We start from the raw sequence: 19,405 nt of genomic DNA on the forward strand, positions 1-19,405 counted from the left end.
GCGGAAGGTAATGGCAAAACTTTTGCTGACTCTTTCGCCACAACTTTCTCTCACTCTTTCCTCCTGCATCTTGTAGCTCACCTGCAATGGACCGGCGTCCCATCCATGTGGGGAACCTATACGCCAAGGAAACCAGGAAACCGGCCCTTATGAGCCAGGCATAGCTCGAGAAGGAACAAACAACAAACAAACAGGTGTCAATGTCCTTCCTTTGCAATCTTCTGTGAAAACATGTCTGGTCACAGGGAATAAAATTACCTTGCTTGGAGATAGGTGAAAGTTGGAAACAGGCAGGGCACCAGGCCATAGAAAGTCCACCTTAACAAATTCTGTCTGATCCATAGAAGCATGGAAAAATAGATGTTAAAGCAGTGATGATGATGGTGATGGTAGTGGTGGTGATGATGAGGATGCTGCTGCTGCTTGAATCAGTCATCAATATAAAAAAGGTCCTCTAATATTGTTGCTGCATATTCTAAAGACTTGGCAGAAAGTCTGAGAGAAGATATTCTGGAGCTTGGCAAGATTTAGAAAAATCAATCTTGTTTCTGGAAACAAGATTTTTATAAGAATTTCAATGTTTCTGACTAAAATCAATCACCTGCAAACTTGTTTTCTAAATATAGTAATCACCACACAAATATTTTTTGGCTTTTTGTGGTAATGGAGATTTATTTTTAACACAAAAAATAGAACAAACAAAGAAGCTTAATGTGTCAAAGCAGTTTTAGTCTAGTGAACGCTGAGTAATAACTTAATATGAAATAAATATTTCTAGTATTGTAAACAAGTTTGCTCAGGCAAAAATGTAGGAAATAAAATTGTATTAAAGTATCAAGACTTAATTTTTCTATAGCAATACACACACACACACACACACATATCATCATCATCATCATCATTTAACGTCCGTTTACCATGCTAGCATGGGTTGGACGGTTCGACCGGGGTCTGGGAAGCCAGGAGGCTGCACCAGGCTCCAGTCTGATCTGGCAGTGTTTCTACAGCTGGGAGTGTAGTGGGTGCTTTTTACGTGCCACCAGCACAGGTGCCAGGCGAGGCTGGCAATGGCCACGATCAGTTGGTGCTTTTTACGTGCCACCAGCCTGGAGGCCAGTTGAATGTGGTGCTGGCAACGGCCACGTTTGGACGGTGCTTCTACGTACCACCGGCACTGGTATCACAACTACAATTTCCATTGATTTTTGATCGATTTCGATTTCGCTTGCCTCAACAGGTCTTCGCAAGCAGAGTTTATATATATATCAATGTTTGTTTTTACATTATAATAAAAATAATTTTACATTAAATTGAAAGATTACTCAGTACATTTGGTAGAGTACAAATTTATTATTCTTCAACAAGAATAGTATTGACAGTGACTTTGAAGTTTCAGCCAGCTAAGCTATCATCAGACTGTCATCATCATCATCATCATCGTTTAACGTCCGTTTTCCGCACTAGCACGGGTTGGATAATATTATATATATATATCTTTATATATAAAACTGAAGTTGTGTGTGTGTGTCTGTTTACTCCGATTTAGATTCCTAACTACCCCCACATTTTGCGGTGCAGTTAAATCACAAGCGGGTATCTTATAGTCGTGATGCATATCGAGCCCTTCTGGGTATTAGCACGCGTCTACAATGAGTCTATGATTTAAAAAAAAATTTACTATAATTTTTTCCGCGTTTTTAATGCATTTTTTGCTCGGTTTATATAAGGGAAGTAACTCTCTAAAAATGCTTATATAGTTATTTCTGTTACAAACCCGAGCAACGCCGGGCGATACTGCTAGTATATATATATAAGAATTTTTGCGTAATGAGATAAAAAACCAAGGCTGTGTAGATATTAGAGCATTTCTAGATAGAAGGTCTTACAGCTGTTTCCAGGATATTTATTAATTATATCCCTTCATCGGAGACGGTGTGAGAGGCTGGTTAAGTCATAGTTAGTTTATATAGGATACAAAATAGAGAATGGGGTGGAGGAAAGAAAATAGATGCAAGATATGTAGGGATATTGAAGTTGTAGATTCATGTTTTAGGCAAAATGGTATATATGTAAGATTCCAATACCTTATGAATAAAGTCCAAAAGTCCAACAGAGTTTGTGTGTTTTAGTTTGGTTGAGTTAGTCTTATGCTGTTCTGAGTTTTGCCTGTGTACTGACAAGTGAAACTCAGAGTAACAAGAGACTAACTCAATCCCCCCAAAATATTATTTATCCCTACTGTGGTGTCATGTACTCTTTTTTTTTTCTTGACTATTAACACTAAACATACATGTATGTAGGTATGTCTGCATGTATACATACATACTGTGTGGTCTTGAGTTCTACTTTGTTGTGTGATGCTGTAGGCAAGTGTCTTCTACTGTAGTCTTGGCCTGACCTGTGCCCTGTGAATGGAAATGATCTGAAGTAATTTAGAAGGCTATGATTTCTGGGAGTACATCAGTTGAACTTTAATGCAATTTAAGTAGATTTTTCCCCACTAAGTTAGTCAGTAGACACTCTACCAGATCAGATTGGAAAGATTGATGCAAGTAGTGCACAGCCTGAACATTTGAGGTCCAACACCTGCAGGGACAACATAGGAGCAGAAGTAATCAAAGGTCTGATCTGATTGTTCACAAAAATAGTGAACACAACTGAAGGCATATGAAGACCAGAAGAGGGTACAAAACCAGGCAGCATTAGGCCAGTCGGTTCTCACACAGAGAAATAGTTGTTTTAAGGCATGATGTCTATGAAGTTTATTTCTCCAAATCTATGTCAGAGACGACTTTTTTTGGTTTAAATTTTGTGTATTCCAAAAATTGCTATTTTATTTCTGAAATTATGATTAATTTTGTGAAGATGCATGGCTTAGTGATCAAGGTGTTGTACGACGTCTTAGTTGACTCACTGTCACTAAAATATATCTTCAAACATGTTATTAAAGATTTTTATTTATCATTTTTTTTTTTGTATTTTACATTATCTAGGTATATACGGTAGAAGAAGCACTTCCTCATGTGAGTCATCTAGAAGGCATTTTTGCCAAAAATCTTTTCCTGCGAGACAAGAAGAAAAAGCTATGGTTATTTTGTGCTGCCCATGATGCTGACATCAAGTTGAACGACTTGGCCAAATTAGTAAACGCACCTGGTGGCTTACGCTTTGCTGATGAGTCCATCTTGTTTGACACTCTTGGTCTGACTCAAGGTTCCGTCACAATCTTTGGTCTTGTGAACGATACTAAACATGATGTTAAAGTCATTTTAGATTCCAACCTACTTGATGGTACATACGGTACCATCTATTTCCATCCAATGGTGAACTCTGCAAGCACCGGTATATCATCAAAAGACTTAGAAGTATTTCTAGCGAATACAGGGCATAAACCTATTGTAATTAATATTCCAAAATAAAATGAAGTCTTAAGACAGAATTTGTGTTCTTTTTACCAATATGTTTTATAAAATAAACATTTGTAATCTTTATAAATAAATTTTTGTGGACAAAATACTATTTTCTTTTTGATTCTTATCAAGAACTTGTGTTTTTAAAGAATTGTGTAAAGTGATGTGGAACATTTATATCTTTCCTGGGCACTCCTTGTTAAAGAAAAAAATTAAAAATAATAAATTAGAGCTTTAGTTCAATATGCCAGAAAAATTAATGAAAAAAATTTGCATTTGTAACTGTGTAAAGATCTAAATCAAAGTATGGTTTCTGCTTTGATTTCAAACAAGAAATCACAATAATTGTCTTTCAGTACTACAGCATGGTATCTTGGGCAAGTGTCTTCTACTTTAGCCCCAGACTGACCAAAGCTTTGTGAGAGGATTTGGAAGATGGAAACTCAAAAGAAGCTTGTCGTATGTATGGATGTGTGTGTGTAGTTGTATCCTTTGCTTCCAATCTCTTGTGAATACATGTCTCTTCTTTCGTCCTTTTCAAGCCTAGCCAGGCTCATGGGCCCGGTTTTCTGGTTTCTGTGGCGTATGTGTCCCCCACCTCCCAGCTGGACGGGATGCCAGTCCATCGCACCGTTACTCAAAAAACAGGAAGAGAGAGTGAAAGAAAGTTGTGGTGGAAGAGTACAACAGGGGTCACCACCACCCCTTGCTGGAGCCTCGTGGAGCTTTTAGGGGTTTTTCACTCAATAAACACACACAACGCCTGGTCTGGGAATCGAAACTGCAATCCTCCGACCGCCAGTCCGCTGCCCTAACCACTGGGCCATTGCGCCTCCGAATACATGTCTGGTCATGGAGAAATAGTCCCTTACTTGGAAACAGGTAAAGGTTGGTGACAAGAAGGGCATCAGACTATTGAAAACCTGCCTCAATGAATTCTGTCTGACCCATGCAAGTACAGAAAAGTGAACTTTCAAATGACGATGAGTCAGCTTTTGTGTCACACCTTGTCAATACTGAATGTGTCTCAAGATCGGTGCTGTGTTGTGTCCCTGGGCCATTCCTCAATTTGCAGTATAAGAGACAAGCGTGGGGCTGTATAGCTGTGGATTCAAAAGGTTCTTAAAGTCAGCTGAGAAGGAATAAACTGACTCTAGTCCATTGGATGTGCAGTGTTAATTTACAAGAGTGGCTGAGCCAAGTGTAATAAAAAAAAGAATTGTTTGGTGCCATAGGTATTACCTGATATGTATATGCCACACTCTAATGGTGGAGGGAACCTGTGGAAGAGGTAGACCCAGAAAGACATGGGATGAGGTGGTAAAGGATGGTCTTCAAATGTTGGGCCTCATGGAGGCAATGACAAGTGACTGAGACATTTGGTGATATGCTTTGTTTGAGAAGATTAGTCAAGCCAAATAAGATGGTGGTTGTCACTGATGTCAGAGTCGCATAACAGGCACATAAAAAGCACCCTTCAAACATTGGGTTGTTGTTGTTAAGCAACAAGACAGGTAAGGGTGATTAGGTGATGGTCGAGGGCTTAGGGGTGGGAGACCCCAGACCTTGGGAAAAGAAAAACTTTGGTTGTCTTGTAGTCGAGGGCTCTTCGTTTACGCCCGACACCACTGGGAGGTGGCCCTCGAAGTCGCTGGAAATGGAGATCTCCAGGTCCAAATTCTTGAACAGCTCAAATATTGGGTGATATGCTGTGCTTGAGAAGACTAGTCAAGGTAAGTAAGATTGTAGTTGTCACTGATGCCAGTGTCACGTAACAGGCACATAAAAAGAACCCTTCAAACATTGGGCAATATGCTGTGCTTAAGAAAACTTGTTAAGCCAAGTGAAATCATAGTCATGGCTGATGCCAGTGCCATCTGACTGGTACCTATGCCAGTGGTCCATAAGAAGTACCAGTCGAGCATTTAAGGCGGCGAGCTGGCAGAATCATTAGCACACTAGGCGAAATATTTACCGGTATTTCATCTGCCATTACGTTCTGATTTCAAATTCCGCCGAGGTCGACTTTGCCTTTCATCCTTTCAGGGTCAATTAAATAAGTACCAGTTACTGGGGTCGATGTAATCGACTTAATTCCTTTGTCTGTCCTTGTTTGTCTCCTCTATGTTCAGCCCCTTGTGGGCAATAAAGAAATAAGAAGTACCATTCGAGTATTGGGCCCTCATGGAGGTAGTGACAGGCGACTGAGACCTTTGGTGATATTCTGTGCTTGTGTAGAGTTGTCAAGCCAAGTGAGATCATAGACATGCCTGATGCCAGTGCCATGTCAGTGACACCTGTGCCAGTGGTATGTAAAAAGCACTCACTACACTCTTGGGGTGGTTGGTATTAGGAAAAGCATCCAGCCGTAGAAACATTGCCAAATCTGATTGAAACCCTAGGCATTTTTTTCTGTCAAACCGTCCAACACATGCCAGCATGGAAAACAGATATTAAATGATGATGTATCTGAGGAGTAACTGCCTTGGTTTAGCATGTAACATCTTGATCAGCTTCCTCGGTATCCAAAACAGAGCTGCATGGATACCTTTATATTACTCGCATCATAAGTAAATTTTGAGAAAGTAACAAAACTACAAAAAAAAAAAGCAAAGAAACAGATAAATAGAAATTTCATTGTGAAAATTTATTACGTTCAAATTCATTAAATAATAGAAAATCTTTCAGTGAGTTAGGAATGTGAAGTTTTTTGATGTTGTCATCTATTGAAACCTTCGAATGTCTCCGAATACTAATGCGACACCATTCTTTCAGCGTTCGTTCAGGAAATAGTAAAGACGTTAACCACGGTATCACTTGTTTGTAGCTGTTGCATTTCTGAATCTGCAAAAGAAACGAGAAATTTCCATTGTTAATTTCTGGAAATAAATTACTTTCTAAATTATTATTCAGAATATGGGCAGACACTTATTCTGGACCCTAAACAATGTGGCCTAGTGTCTTCTACTATATACTAAAGTCCACCAAAGTCAAAGTCTTGTGAATGGATACTGTAGATGGAAACAGAAAAGAAGCTCATCATATATGTGTGTGTGTGTGTGTGTGTGTGTATATATATATATAATATATATATATATATATATATATATATATATATATATATATATATATATATAGTGAAGGGTAGAAATGGAGCCGAACGAAGATTCTACAAAATTCCTTTTTATTATTTTCTACACATGTTAAATTTTGAATAATCCGTAACAAGATAATTCATTTATCCATTTCATTAAATATATATATATATATATATAGGCACAGGAGTGGCTGTGTGGTAAGTAGCCTGCTTACCAACCATATGGTTCTGGGTTCAGTCCCACTGTGTGGCACCTTGGCCAAGTGTCTTCTACTATAGCCTCGGGCCAACCAAAGCCTTGTGAAGGGATTTGGTAGATGGAAACTGAAAGAAGCCTATATATGTGTGTGCGTGTGTGTATGTGTATGATTGTGTGTCTGTGCTTGTCCCCCACAACCGATGCTGGTGGGTTTACGTCCCCGTCACTTAGCAGTTTGGCAAGAGAGACCGATAGAATAAGTACTAGGCTTACAAAGAATAAGTCCTGGGGTCGATTTGGTTGACTAAAGGCAGTGCTCCAGCATGGCCGCAGTCAAAGAAGCACATTAAGTTATAGAGCAGTATATATTAAAGTTAGATAAGGTTGGTTTATGGGATTACCAGAGGTTTCATGTCCTAAAAAGACCTGGTTTTATGGCATATCATCAGATCCCAAAACCTGTTGGCTAAAGAGACCTCTCTAGTAAATAGAGGAGAGGATGAGCTCGTTACTCAATGTCAACAAAGAGGATTGTCTTTCCTTAGCTAGGAGCTATTGATTGCTAATGTTAACAAAGGGGGTTATGTCCCTTTGGCTATCAATCGCTGGTAGCCCTGCTATCTCGTGGCTTCCAATAGGCTAGCAGGAATTTCCTAAAATGCAAGCACAGTCCAAAGACCTCTGTCCTGGAGTTCAGGATGTTCCCTGGGTTGAGGGAGTCCTATTGGAATCCACGAGATAGCAGGACCACCAGGACACAACCCTCTTTGTTGACATCAGCAATTGATAGCCAAGGAAAGACAATACCCTTTGTTAACATTGAGTAACAAGCTCATTTTCTCCTTCATATTTTAGAGAGGCCTTTAGCCAACAGGTTTTGGGATCTGATGATATGCCACAAAGCCAGGTCTTTTTAGGACGTGAAACCTCTGGTAATCCCATAAACCAGCCTTATCTAACTTTATATATATATATATACACACACACATATATATATATATATATATATATATATATATATATATATAGATAGATTAATATGTGTGTGTATATATATATATATATATATAGATATATATATATATATATATATATATATATAGATAGATTAATATGTGTGTATATATATATGCATACATATGTATATGTATGCATACACATATATGCAAGCATATATATGTGTGCATGCACACATACATGTAAATGCATGAATATTTACACATACATTTAAATACACACACACACACACACACATATATATATAGGTGCACGTGTGACTGTGTTGTAAGAAGCTTGATTGCCAACCACATGGTCCAGCATTTATTCCCACTGTGTGACACCTTGGGCAAGTGTCTTCTACTATAGCCTCAGACAAACCAAAGCCTTGTGAGTGGGTTTGATACAGAAACTGAAAGAAGCCCATTGTATATATGTGTGTGCGTATCTATGTGTCTGTGTTTGTCCCTCACCACCACTTGACAATTGGTATTGGTGTGTTTACATCCCCATAACTAAGCAGCTCAGCAAATAAGACTGAAAGAATAAGTACCAGGCTTTGAAAAATAAGTCTTGGGGTCAATTTGTTTGACTAGAACCCATCAAAATGGTGCCCCAGCATAGCCAGCCGATAAAAGATATATATATATATATACATATATATATATATAAAGCTGAAGTTGTCTGTGTATGGCAGGTTTGGTAGCCTTCAACTAACACTATCTCCTCCGAGACCCTGCGGCGCAAGTTGACCAAAATTGAGAGTATGATAGAAGAAATTTTTGAAAAGTAAAACTTTTGCACTCTTTAAGTGAACATTTTTCTGGTTGAAATACACCGAAAAATGGCGACACAGCAGTCAAAAAATCGTAAAAAATAAGGATTTTCATAGAAAAAAAAGCACCTTTTTGATGTAAATAATTTTTAGTGTTAGCATGGTCCGATTTTAATTTTTTCTTCTATGGAAGGAAGAGCAAGCCTTCTATCATACTCTTAATTTTGGTCAACTTGTGCCACAGGGTCTCGGAGGAGATAGTGTTAGTTGAAGGCTACCAAACCTGCCATACACAGACAACTTCAGCTTTATATATATAGAGAGATAACATTACTTGGCTCAGTGAAACATCCATGATGTGATGGTGTTTGGAACATAAATTAACATGAAATCTCAAGGAAAGGCTATAAAATCCGGATCTTTTCGGTTTGAACGGCAGTTTTTAAAAATAATTTCCACGTAACTTAACACTTTTAAACTTCGTATACTGGTAGAATGAGTTTATAAAACATCCTTTTCTCTTGGCTGTATTGAGAAAATTCTATAGTTTGTCAGATATTTGTAGTTTTTTTTCTTCAATTTCTGCAATTTCAACCAATCAATGACGTCTATTGAGGTGAAAACATTCTGTGCCGTATGAATATGTCCCTCGTTTAAGAAACAGATTGGGTTTATTTACATTTGTGAAGAAAAAAAGATACCCTTCCCCCTAACCCTAAAATAGATCGATACTAGGGTCATAATTATGGGTGACAATTTCCTATGACACCGCTAGAAAAAACTGCCGTTCAAACCGAAAAGATCCCAAAATTAGAACACTTTAAAAAAGGAAGTTTGTATCATACAACCAGAGCGATTTCAAGCTGGTTGGTATCAAAAGGGTTTAAAGGAAGCCGTTTTCTATGCTATGCATGCACACAGACGTAAACACGCTCATGGTGCTACTGGCGTGTATAATAACTTGTCTGATTTTACAGCAGGCAGATGTGGCTTCTTTAGATTTTATTTCTTGAAAATCTGTTTAAGCAACATTACAGCTTTTTGAAATTTGATCATTATTTTTATACGTTAGTAGTCACATGTTTGTTTTTCTGTTGCGTCTATGTTATCTGTGTGTTTATTTTCGTGTTGTGACTGTGTTATGAGTAATGTTGCCGTCACTCGTCGTCTATTTTTGCAGGTGGGGTTTTCTCTACAACACGAAACATGTTAACAATAATATTTCCCGTCTTGATGATGGAACTGTGAAAGTCTTGAAAACAATGATTATGATTGCATGTAAGAACTTTTACTGTTCTAAGTCAGGGGTTCTCAACTGGATGCAATATAATAAACGGGGGCCAGAGGAAAAAAAACCGCATAATAAAACACTCAAAATTAAAAGATACTCATATTTTCAATATAAGGCATAGGAGTGGCTGTGTGGTAAGTAGCTTGCTTACCAACCACATGGTTCCAGGTTCAGTCCCACTGCGTGGCACCTTGGGCAAGTGTCTTCTACTATATCCTCGAGTCGACCAAAGCCTTGTGAGTGGATTTGGTAGATGGAAACTGAAAGAAGCCTAACGTATATATATATATATATTCTTTTGCTTGTTTCCTTTGTAAGCCTAGTACTTATTCTATTGGTCTCTTTTGCCGAACCGCTAAGTTACGAGGATGTAAACACACCAGCATCGGTTGCCAAGCGATATTGGGGGGACAAACACAGACACACAAACATATATGTATATATGTGTATATATATATATATATATATATATATTATATATATATATATATATAATATATATATATATGTATATACATATATAAGAGAGGGTTTTTTTTCAGTTTCCGTCTACCAAATCCACTCACAAGGCTTTGGTCAGCCCGAGGCTATAGTAGAAGTCACTTGCCCAAGGTGCTACACAGTGGGACTGAACCCGGAACCATGTGGTTCGTAAGCAAGCTACTTACCACATAGCTACAAGTTTTTTGTCATTCTCTCTCTATTTATTGCCTCTTATTCCTTTCTGTTGAAGAGCGTAGGCTCGAAATGTAAAAGACTTTTCCTTTTTTTCCGTGCATCAAACTAATACGCCTGCTTGTTGTTCATACACTTGCCTTCGTCTTTTGCTTATCTTTAAATTTCAACAATATATATATATATATATATATATATATATACATGCACACATACAACATATCAAATTCACCTAAACAGCATTGGTCAGCCCAGAGTCATTGTAGAAAACACTTGCCCAAATACCATGTACTGGGATTGAACCCATGACCACATACATAGTTGCAAAGTGAGCTGCTCTCAACCACACAGCCACGTCTGCCCCTGTGGCTTCTTAACCACACAGCTTTAGTTACAAAATCTTTATAAAATATAATCATTTACTTAATAGAAACAAAACAAAACAAATAAACAAATATAAATGAAGCCCTTAAACAAATTCTCTATAATGAAGAGAAATGGCAAAAAGAAACAAATTATTTTATTATTAGAACTGTGGTTAATTCTATGAGAAGACTAACGAATGCCTTTGAGTTTATATGGCTGCTGTTTAGTCAAATAAAACCCCACCACTGCTAGCCTTGCTATTCACCCACTAAAAGCAGGAAAAAGAATCACAGCAGTTGTCAATAATAGAAAAATAATGACTGTGGCAAGAAGAAAGAAAGCAGTCGAATCTCTAAGTTTTCATTTCCGTAACTGACATTTCTGGTTTCCTTAATAGTTCTCATTACAAGCAGCAACAGATGGAGCCACACATTTCTAGGATAGCAGCTACAGTTAGCTAAGCTACTACAGTTCTTAGATCAGTAATAAATGGTGGAATTTTCTCAAGAGAATTCTTTTCACTCGTGTCAACTGAACAAGAGTCTTGTTATAAGACAAGACAACGCTCCATAAATAATCATTTTGATGTCCATTTTTCTGTGTCTGTATGAACTGAATGGAGCTGAATGAAGCAGATTTTCTACAGCTGGATGCTCTTTCTGTTGCCAACATTCGTTTTCAAGCCTCATAATATTTTCCAATGGCCAGACATAGCTCTATGATACAAACTTCCTGGTTTAAAGTGATCTAAATTAAAGCCCTCTATGAAAATTACATATGTTGCAAACAACTGTTTAATAATCCTTTCTACTGAAGGCACAAGGCCTTGAAATTTTTTTTTGGGGGGGGGGGTAGTCGATTACACTAACTCCAGTGTTTCACTGGTATCTAATTTATTGAACCCGAAAGGATGAAAGGTAAAGTCGACCTCGGCGGAATTTGAACTCAGAACATGGCGGCAGACGAAATACCGCTAAGCATTTCACCTGGCGTGCTAACGATTCTGCCAGCTTGCCACCTTACACCTGTTTAATAACGACAAAGTTATTTTAACAAATTCTTCATTATATTTTTCAATTAATAAAACAAAAGCAACAGATTTTAACATAGACATGGTAATGAAAGGGTTTATTCTTTACTTATTTCAGCCATTTGACTGCGGCCATGCTGGAGCACCGCCTTTTAGTCAAGCAAATCAACCCCAGGACTTATTCTTTGTAAGCCTAGTACTTATTCTATCGGTCTCTTTTGCTGAACCGCTAAGTTACAGGGACATAAACACACCAGCATCGGTTGTCAAGCAATGCTGGGGAGGGGACAAACACACACACACATATATATATACATATACATGTATACAATAGGCTTCTTTCAGTTTCACACACACACACACACACACACGCATATATAGTTGAAATTTACAGAAAAACAAAAGATGAAGATAGGTGTATGAACAACAAACAGGTGTATTAGTTTGACGCTCGGGAAAGTGAGAAAGTGTTTTACATTTCGAACCTAAGCTCTTCAACAGAAAGGAATAAGAGAAAATAAACAGGTTTGAGAGGTTTGTGCTTTGAGTGTTTTTGTTCTTTTCGTTATATGATCTTAAAATAATGAAGTTTCAAAATTAGGCTTTTAAATTTCCTCTTTGTTGATTGTTTTAGTACAGTAGAAGTCAACATCATCATCATCATATTAAAATTACTGAACAAAAACAGGACAAGATAAAAGATATAAAAAAAAAAGGAGAACAGAAAAAAAATGAAAGTAATAAAAAAAAAAAAAAATTTACCTGTTCAAGTTTTGTAAACAAACTATCTGTTACATTTATAGTACCATGGAGGGTAGGGGAAAAACCTGCTGCCAATAACAATCTCCAAGAAAGAAATTCCTCACTGTCAATTTCAACAATTTCAGGGTTTTCTAAAATGTATTTTGAAAGATTTACAGACACAAGTTCCGTCATTTCTTCGGAAGTAATCCATGCTCCGTATGACAATAATATTTTTATCTTTTCCAAAGCATTGTGCGCAAATGCAAATATTAAGGGCTTCTGCTTCTTCCAGCTGCTACCCCGATTCACATTTGCTCCATATTGTAGCAACAGCTCAACAACTTTAGGGTCCACCGATTCAATCATGCACGCACACCCTAATGCAGTACAGCCATTTTCATCGATCAGATTCGGGGACATTCCAGATTCCAGTAAATCCTTAACGATGTCATAATTAGAAAACTGAACGGCACTGGGCAAACAAGTAGCTTCCTTTGATTGTTGGCCATCGGCTTCCAGAAGCAACTTGGCTATATGGATGGGTGGGGGCATATAAATAGTCTTTTGTTCATCACCAGCAAAGATCGAATGAGCATGGCAACAAAACCAGTTATTTGCATTCCGAGAAGTTACTTTCATTGGTGTATTCAATAGATATGATGAGGTATTTATTGTACAGCCAGACTTCAAGAGCAGTTTCACTAGCTCAATGTTGTTGTTCTTACAAGCGATACAGATTGGAGTGCTGCCTTCGTTATCAACCGAATCGATGTTTGCACCATTGGAGATAAGCAAGTCTGTAATTTTTAGAGACAAACTGTTTTCAGGTTGTGTATCACATATCAAATGAAGAGGTGTCTTGCCATCTTGACAAGCTAAGTTAACATCAACGTTTGATTGTATTAATTTCATAATACTATTTACATCCAAATCGATACAAGCCTTGCACAATGGAGGCCAGTTGCTTTCCATGCTATGATGCTCACTCAGATGGAACCTGTACAGTTCCATGTCCATGAAATTATCCACAGTAATGTATTCCATCTTTTAGTTCCAAAAGTTTTACTGCTGTAGAAACTGGTACTTCTTCTTTATAGTCCAGAATTTACTAAATGCAGAGAAGCAGGCACCATAATACAAGTGATGTCAGTCAAAGGTTTCTGTAAAAGAAAGAAATATCATCATCACTATCATCATCATCATATTTGTAAGAAGAAATATATGTAAATTTATGAAATATATGAAATTTTACAGAGGCAATGACGAAAGACTGAGATGTCTGGAGATATGATGTGATTGCAAAGACCCGACAAATAACATGAGTTCAAGGCTGTTTCCTGCACCAGTTTCGCATAGCAGCCCCAGCCCATGCAAAGTACCTTGGATTGTAGGGTGACCTGTTGTGCTTGAGGAGACCTATTGAGTCAAGTACATCAACATCAAAATAAATATCAAATGGAAATTGTAGTTGTGATACCTGTGCCGGTGGCACGTAAAAAGCACCATCCAAACGTGGCCAATGCCAGCGCTGCATTGACCGGCTTCCGTGCCGGTGGCATATAAAAAGCACCAACCGATCATGGCCGCTGTCAGCCTCCCCTGGCAACTGTGCCAGTGGCCCGTAAAAAGCACCCACTACACTCATTGAGTGGTTGGCATTAGGAAGGGCATCCAGCTGTAGAAACACTGCCAGATCAGACTGGAGCCTGGTGCAGCCTCCTGGCTTCCCAGACACCGGTCGAACCGTCCAACCCACGCTAGCACGGAAAGCAACATTAAATGATGATGATGATATGTAAATATGTCCTATATGTAAATATATTCACAATATATTTGTATACTGTATGAATAATGTTATTACTAGAAAATGTAAAGACAGACAAAATACTGCTAAGCATTTTGCCCGGCGTGCTAATGGTTCTGCCAGTTTGCCGCATTAGATGCTACAAATATTAATGAAGATGACTTTGTATTAATGTTTAAAGTGATCTGAGGATTGTTATGAAAAGGAAAAAAAGAAAAATGCCAAAACATCTTGTGAAAGAATGAGGTCTTAGAATCTACTGACTACATCAAGTGAACCACGTAGAAGATGGTTGTGTTGTAAATTATCCATAAAATAACCGTTAAGATGTGGGGGGCGGATGTAAGTAAAATTGATGATGATGGGGAGGAGGAGGAGGACGAAGAAATGATGAGACTATTTGTACAACTAAATATGTAATTAAGGGAACATGCATACATATGAACACACACACACACACACACAAACTCATATGCACACACACACACACAAACTCATATGCATACACACACACAAACTCATGCACACACAAATTCATATGCACACACACACACACACACACACACAAACTCATATGCACACACACAAATTCATATGCACACACACAAACTCATGCACACACACACAAACTCATATGCACACACACACACAAACTCATGCACACACACAAACTCATATGCACACACACACACACACAAACTCATATGCACACACACACACAAACTCATGCACACACACACAAACTCATATGCACACACGCACACACACAAAAAACTCATATGCACACACACACACACAAACTCATATGCACACACACACAACCAAAGAATGAATGTTATTCTCCATTTATCTCTTGGAATGTTCTAGGCATTTCCAGAAGGCTTTTGGTACCTGACACAGTTTGTTTTATCCCACACCTCTCAGAATTCTTGCATTATTTTCCCTAACACCTCCTAGAGCCTCTATAGGAAACGGTCCTGTTCTTAACCTCACATCTCTCTGTACCTCTATTAGAATACTTCTGCTCTCTTTAACTCTACGGTTCTCGAGTATTTATACTAGAATATTCGTTAGCTTTTACCCTACACCTCTGTTAGTAGGACATTCTAAAATTAGTATCAGGTACCCAAAAATTTGTAAATAAGGAAACACCAGGTGGATATTCGTTAAAAGGAGCATCATATATATTTAGCTGACAGGTATATATACAAGTTTTAACAGTATCAGTAGCCAAACAATTTAATCAGTAGCAGGCATCATACTAAACCTGTAACATAAATATAACATGTCTGAGTGTGTATATCTATGTGCACACACGCATGCTATAAGGATTATATCAAAACAACTAGACTGTAGTCTGACGTATATATTTATCACATATATCAATTAATCATCATCGTTTAACGTCCGCTTTCCATGCTAGCATGGGTTAGACGATTTGACTGAGGTCTGGCGAACCAGATGGCTGCACCAGACTCCAATGCTGGAATGAAGAGTTCATGTTCTGTCATTTCAGTCAGAGAACAAGTTCACATGTGGTCCCTGGTCACATGAATATACACCCTGGGACAGTATGGTGTATATATGTTTGTATGTATATATACCTCATACCTTCTCATCGTTTAACGTCCGCTTTCCATGCTAGCATGGGTTGGACGATTTGATTGAGGACTGGTGAACCAGATGGCTGCACCAAACTCCAATCTGATCTGGCAGAGTTTCTACAGCTGGATGCCCTTCCTAACGCCAACCACTCCGAGAGTGTAGTGGGTGCTTTTATGTGCCAACGGCACAAGGGCCAGTCAGGCAGTACTGGCAACAGACACGGGCATGCTCAAATGGTGCTTTTTATGTGCCACCGGCACAGGAGCCAGTCCAGTGGCACTGGCAATGACCTCGCTTGGAGACAGAATCTTTGGAGTCCAAGTGATAGTACCTTGCATTTCTTCCAACTAAATAACTTTATGAGTGACTTACCAATTTTACTAATAATCAAAAAATATGAGATGGTCGTGGCTGGAACATCTTTAATCACAGCTCTGCTCAATCAGGGCTGACCTGGGACTTAACAATAACAACAACTAGAATTCCTACACTGACTTTAAAAGACATTATGCTGTTGCAATGATTCCATGTTTTTCAACCAGAGTAGCAACAATGACAGTGCAAAACAGTGTTGTTTTGTTATTTGATTTACAATAATACTAAATCATGACAAGACCAGGACAGTGATTAAAATAAGATAAACCAGGAGTGACACAAATTAAAATAGATGGCAAATCGACCCCAGGACTTATTCTTTGGAAGCCTAATGCTTATTCTATCGGTCTCTTTTGCCAAACTGCTAAGTTACGGGGATGTAAACACACCAGCATCGGTTGTCAAGCAATGCTAGGGGGACAAACACACACACACAAACACATACATATATACGACAGGCTTCTTTCAGTTTCCATCTACCAAATCCACTCACAAGGCATTGGTCGGCCCGTGGCTATAGCAGAAGACACTTGCCCAAGATGCCATGCAGTGGGACTGAACCCGGAACCATGTGGTTGGTTAGCAAGCTACTTACCACACAGCCACTCCTGCGCCTATTCATTCATTTATTTATTCCTTCCGTTCTCTGTTTTGACATCTGTTTTTCCCATGCCAGTATGGATTAAATGAATATATTTCTGAGGTATTGTTTTACAGCAGGATGCCCCTTATGTCACTGATGCTTTTGTTTTTCAAGTAAGGGATCTCTTATTTTACACATCCTTGTAGATGATTTGTTGACAGAAGTAGCAACAACAACAGCAACAACACTAATTATAGTTCATGACTTACACAGAGGGCAAATGTAACCAGGCACACATGAATGTGTGTGTGTGTGTGTGTGTGTGTGTGTGTGTGCATGTGGGTGGAAGTGCATGGCTTTGTTGCTAGGGTGGTGGTGCAATTATGATCATAATATCTATTTCTTTACTACCCACAAGGGGCTAAACACAGAGGAGACAGACAAGGACAGACAAACGGATTAAGTCGATTACATCGACCCCAGAGGGTAACTGGTACTTATTTAATCGACTCCAAAAGGATGAAAGGCAAAGTCGACCTCGGCGGAATTTGAACTCAGAACGTAGCGGCAGACGAAATACGGCTACGCAATTCGCCCGGCGTGCTAACGATTCTGCCGGCTCGCCGCCTTCATAATATCATAAGGTTAGTCCTAGGCATGTGGCTTAGTGGTTAGGGTGTTACACTCATAATCGTAAGATTGTGGTTTCGATTCTTGGACTGGGTGACCTGCTGTGTTCTTGAGCAAAACACTTCATTTCATGTTGCTCCACTCCACTCAATGGGCAAAAATGAGTAATCCTGAAATGGGCCAGTGTCCCATCCAGTGGGAAGGGAATATATATGCCACAGAAACTAGGAAACTAACCATATGAGCCTAAGGCTTGGAAAGGACCTTTAATCTTTTTTCTTTTTCATATAAATATGTGTGTGTGGGTAGTGATTTTCTTCACTACTTCAGGGAGTGACGACCCTGCCTAACTCGAGTCCCAGGCTCTGCTGGCTCCGGCTGACAGTACTCGGTATGGGCCCCTATCCAGGGTTACAGAAAGGAGACAACCTTCAAAGAAATCCAGAGCGGAGCCCCATAGGCGGTTTAGTGTTCGACTCGACACTCTTCCAGCAACCAAGCTGGTGCCAAACGTAATGCTCTGCACCCCTTTGGACTACGTCAGCAAGGTCGAGAGAGAAATCCTGATGTTTGGGCTACCCAGGATTTTCTTACATCTAGCCCAGGCCTGCGCTAAACTGGAGAGGACATGAAATATAAAAACCAGACTGGATTAATTTATGTGCAACTCCATTGTCTCCCGAGACAAAAGGATGCCAACAACAACAACGTGTGTGTGCGCTCATGTATGACAAGTTTCTTTCAGTTTCTGTCTACCAAATTCACTCATAGGATTTACCATATTTTAACATGTATAAGGAACCCTCGTGTATAAAGAACCTCCTAATTTTTGAGGCGTAAAATCTGGAAAAAAGGTTTTGTAAGCGATTATAATACTATCCATGTATAAGAAACACCCATATTTTTTAAACCTAATTTTTGATAAAAAAAAAAAAAGGGGAGTTCCTTATCTTTATATATAAAAGTAAGGTTGTGTGTCTGTCTCCTACGATTTAGATTCCTAACTACTCCCACATTTTGCAGTGCAGTTTAACCAAAACCGGGTATCTTATAGTCGTGATTCATATCGAGCCCTTCTGGGTATTAGCGCGCGTCTACGATGAGTCTACAATTTAAAAAATAATTTACCATCATTTTTTTCCATTTCAATGCATTTTTTCGCTATTATATAAGGGAAGTAACTCTCTAAAAATGTCTACGATGAGTCAACGATTTAAAAAAAAATTTACCATAATTTTTTTTCCATTTTTAATGCATTTTTTTGCTATTTTTTGGCTATAACTCTCTAAAAATGCTTATATAGTTATTTCCCTTACAAACCCGAGCGATACTGCTAGTACATGTTAAAATACGGTAGCTGACATGGGGTTATACCAGAGAACACTTGTCCAAGGTGTTGCACAAGAGTACTGAATCTGAAACAAGATAGTTGGAAAGAGGAAAACTCTCATGCATACAGCAATGCATGTGTTTATATATAAAATAAATAAATGCACCCTTTTAAAGCCTAGCCAGGCTCATGGGCCCAGTTTCCCGGTTTCAATGGCGTATGTGTTCGCCAGTTGGACGGGATGCCAGTCCATCACAGTGTTACTCATTTTTGCCAGCTGAGTGGACTGGAGCAACTTGAAATGAAGTGTTTTGCTCAAGAACACAACGCGTCGCCCGGTCCAGGAATCGAAACCACAATCTTACGATCATGATGCTGACACCCTAACCACTAAGCCACGCGCCTCCACGTGTTTATATATAATGATTAGTAATTACATTGTAACAACCACCTCCTGATTATTACTATGATATAATTATTACTATAATTATAACA

General features: G+C 38.7%; 2 protein-coding genes across 2 annotated transcripts in view; one reads left to right on the forward strand and one right to left on the reverse strand.

The window, feature by feature from the left end:
• Positions 1 to 3,439, forward strand: part of LOC115217373 (prolyl-tRNA synthetase associated domain-containing protein 1) — a 6,262-nt gene extending 2,823 nt beyond the window's left edge. Inside the window, exon 2 of the mRNA XM_029787048.2 lies at positions 2,994 to 3,439. Within this exon, the coding sequence (XP_029642908.1) occupies positions 2,994 to 3,419 (426 nt within the window). The 3' untranslated portion in view covers positions 3,420 to 3,439. The remainder of the gene's footprint in view (positions 1 to 2,993) is intronic.
• Positions 3,440 to 6,032: 2,593 nt separating this feature from the next.
• The window catches only part of LOC115217484 (protein VAPYRIN), a 30,131-nt gene continuing 16,758 nt past the window's right edge, over positions 6,033 to 19,405 (reverse strand). The window contains exons 2-3 of the mRNA XM_029787193.2: positions 12,602 to 13,743; positions 6,033 to 6,254 (exon numbers count right to left, since the gene is read on the reverse strand). Coding sequence (XP_029643053.1) covers positions 6,045 to 6,254; positions 12,602 to 13,627 — 1,236 coding nt within the window. The 5' untranslated portion in view covers positions 13,628 to 13,743 and the 3' untranslated portion in view covers positions 6,033 to 6,044. The remainder of the gene's footprint in view (positions 6,255 to 12,601; positions 13,744 to 19,405) is intronic.

Source organism: Octopus sinensis, linkage group LG11 (assembly GCF_006345805.1).
Source record: "Octopus sinensis linkage group LG11, ASM634580v1, whole genome shotgun sequence".
Classification (NCBI taxonomy): domain Eukaryota; kingdom Metazoa; phylum Mollusca; class Cephalopoda; order Octopoda; family Octopodidae; genus Octopus; species Octopus sinensis.